General features: G+C 53.7%; 2 protein-coding genes across 2 annotated transcripts; both read right to left on the reverse strand.

The window, feature by feature from the left end:
- Positions 1-325: 325 nt before the first annotated feature.
- Positions 326-646, reverse strand: SPRG_18333 (hypothetical protein; the record flags this gene model as incomplete). The annotated part of the gene is made up of 1 exon (XM_012357771.1): positions 326-646. A coding segment is annotated over one exon (321 nt), but the record flags the coding sequence as incomplete, so codon positions are not given.
- Positions 647-790: 144 nt separating this feature from the next.
- On the reverse strand, positions 791-1,153 carry SPRG_18334 (hypothetical protein; the record flags this gene model as incomplete). Its single annotated transcript, XM_012357772.1, has 1 exon — positions 791-1,153. The coding sequence occupies one exon, from the start codon at positions 1,151-1,153 to the stop codon at positions 791-793; it is 363 nt and encodes a 120-aa protein (XP_012213162.1).
- Positions 1,154-1,617: the final 464 nt, after the last annotated feature.

Consider the following 1,617-nt stretch of genomic DNA (forward strand, 5'->3'; position numbering starts at 1 on the left):
CTCAAATGAAGTTCATTCTGCATATTGTTGGCTCTCTATAGTCTTATTTCTTCATAGGAAGCGCTGGACTTCACGATCATGGTGCAATCGCGGCGAATTGGCGATGACCACGGTGTCTTTCCACCGACATCCCCAGAAAATGCCGAGCCTCGTCGAGGCAAGCAGCACGTACAAGACTTGATACTCTTTACCAAAGACTGAGCTACTGATCTTCCAATCAACCCATTTTTGGGACGATTTACTCGATACATTAAAGGCTATGGATGGCCAATGGCATGCTGCCGTCATCGATACAGTGTAGATGCAGCGTCAACGCACGCCGTACAATCTCTTGGCGCATGAGCGGGCGGCGCTCAAACACCTCGAGCGTGACGTTAGAGCACGTTGCAAGCGCGTCCAAAAGCGCGGCGTAGGAAGCCATAATCAGGCTGCCGTCGGCAATATAGAGCACAAACCGCGAAGACCGATACGTGTCACAGAGCGCCATGGCGATCGCAATCACACTCTCGACGCCCAAGGAGGTGTTTGGGATCATGACGCGCTCGACGCCGGCGGCGATCCATCGACGCACGTAGCGACCCAAGTGCACGGGTTGCGACCTCACGGTTGTGACCGAGTCGAGCGAGATGGTCTTGAGGCACGGTGACTGCGAGGCCCAATCGAGAAGACTCAAGCACGAGGTATCGTCCATGAAGCACCTGTACACTGTCAGCGCTTGGAGCCGACGCGGCGCCGGCGCCAACGTCAAGGAATGGACGCATTCCATACGACAGTGCCACAGTGAGAGCTCTTAAAGTGCCACAAGACGTGGCAGTAGCGCCAGCAAGAACGTATTGTCCGTGGTACTCGAGTCACGCACGTCAAGCACACGGAGCGCCGAGAGCTCGATGCCATTCGTTAGCAGCGACTTCAAGCTGGTCGTGTCACGCTGCGTGTCAAGACACAGCACCGTCAGGTGGGGCAGTGGTGTCGCTGTGTCCACTAGGCCTTGGACAAGGCTATCGGCATCGCGAAGCGTGAGGCTCGTGAGCGATGCAGCGCCGACAATCGCCCGCGCCAATATTTTGCTGTCGGCCGATTCAAAGCCCACGAGCGCGAGTACCGACGGAAGTGCGCAATCTGGCACGTCGATTGCACTTTTATTTCCGTTCATAGCAGCGCAAAAGAGTAGCTCCAAGGTTGAGGTTCTTTCTGTAGCGTACTCGTACTTCTCTTCGCAGGCGACTGCTTGAACAAAGAGCAGACTCGACCGGTCCGCGTGCACGATTCAGGGGACGTGGCCGGTGCAGAGACGTTGCATCGAAGCAAGCACGCCGTCGTCGTTGTGGTCTAGCCACGTAAACAAACCGATATACGTACGGTATCTTGTGGCCGTATAGAATCGATTGAAAAAGAGTGAAAATCATGTAAGAAACCAATTTCCACTCATCGTAGTTGCCAATTTTACACTCATTTCATAAGAAGTATATACCGATCCAACCAGTGCCTGTAAGGCACTGTGCTGCAATGAACATCATAACGTTAGTACCTCGCTAGAAAAGCCTCGTACCATAATTTCACAATGCTCTCGCGCATGCGCTAAATGCTGGCGTGGATCAAAACCGTCAACAGCAAGGG

This window comes from Saprolegnia parasitica (assembly GCF_000151545.1).
Source record: "Saprolegnia parasitica CBS 223.65 unplaced genomic scaffold supercont2.1130, whole genome shotgun sequence".
NCBI lineage: Eukaryota > Oomycota > Saprolegniomycetes > Saprolegniales > Saprolegniaceae > Saprolegnia > Saprolegnia parasitica.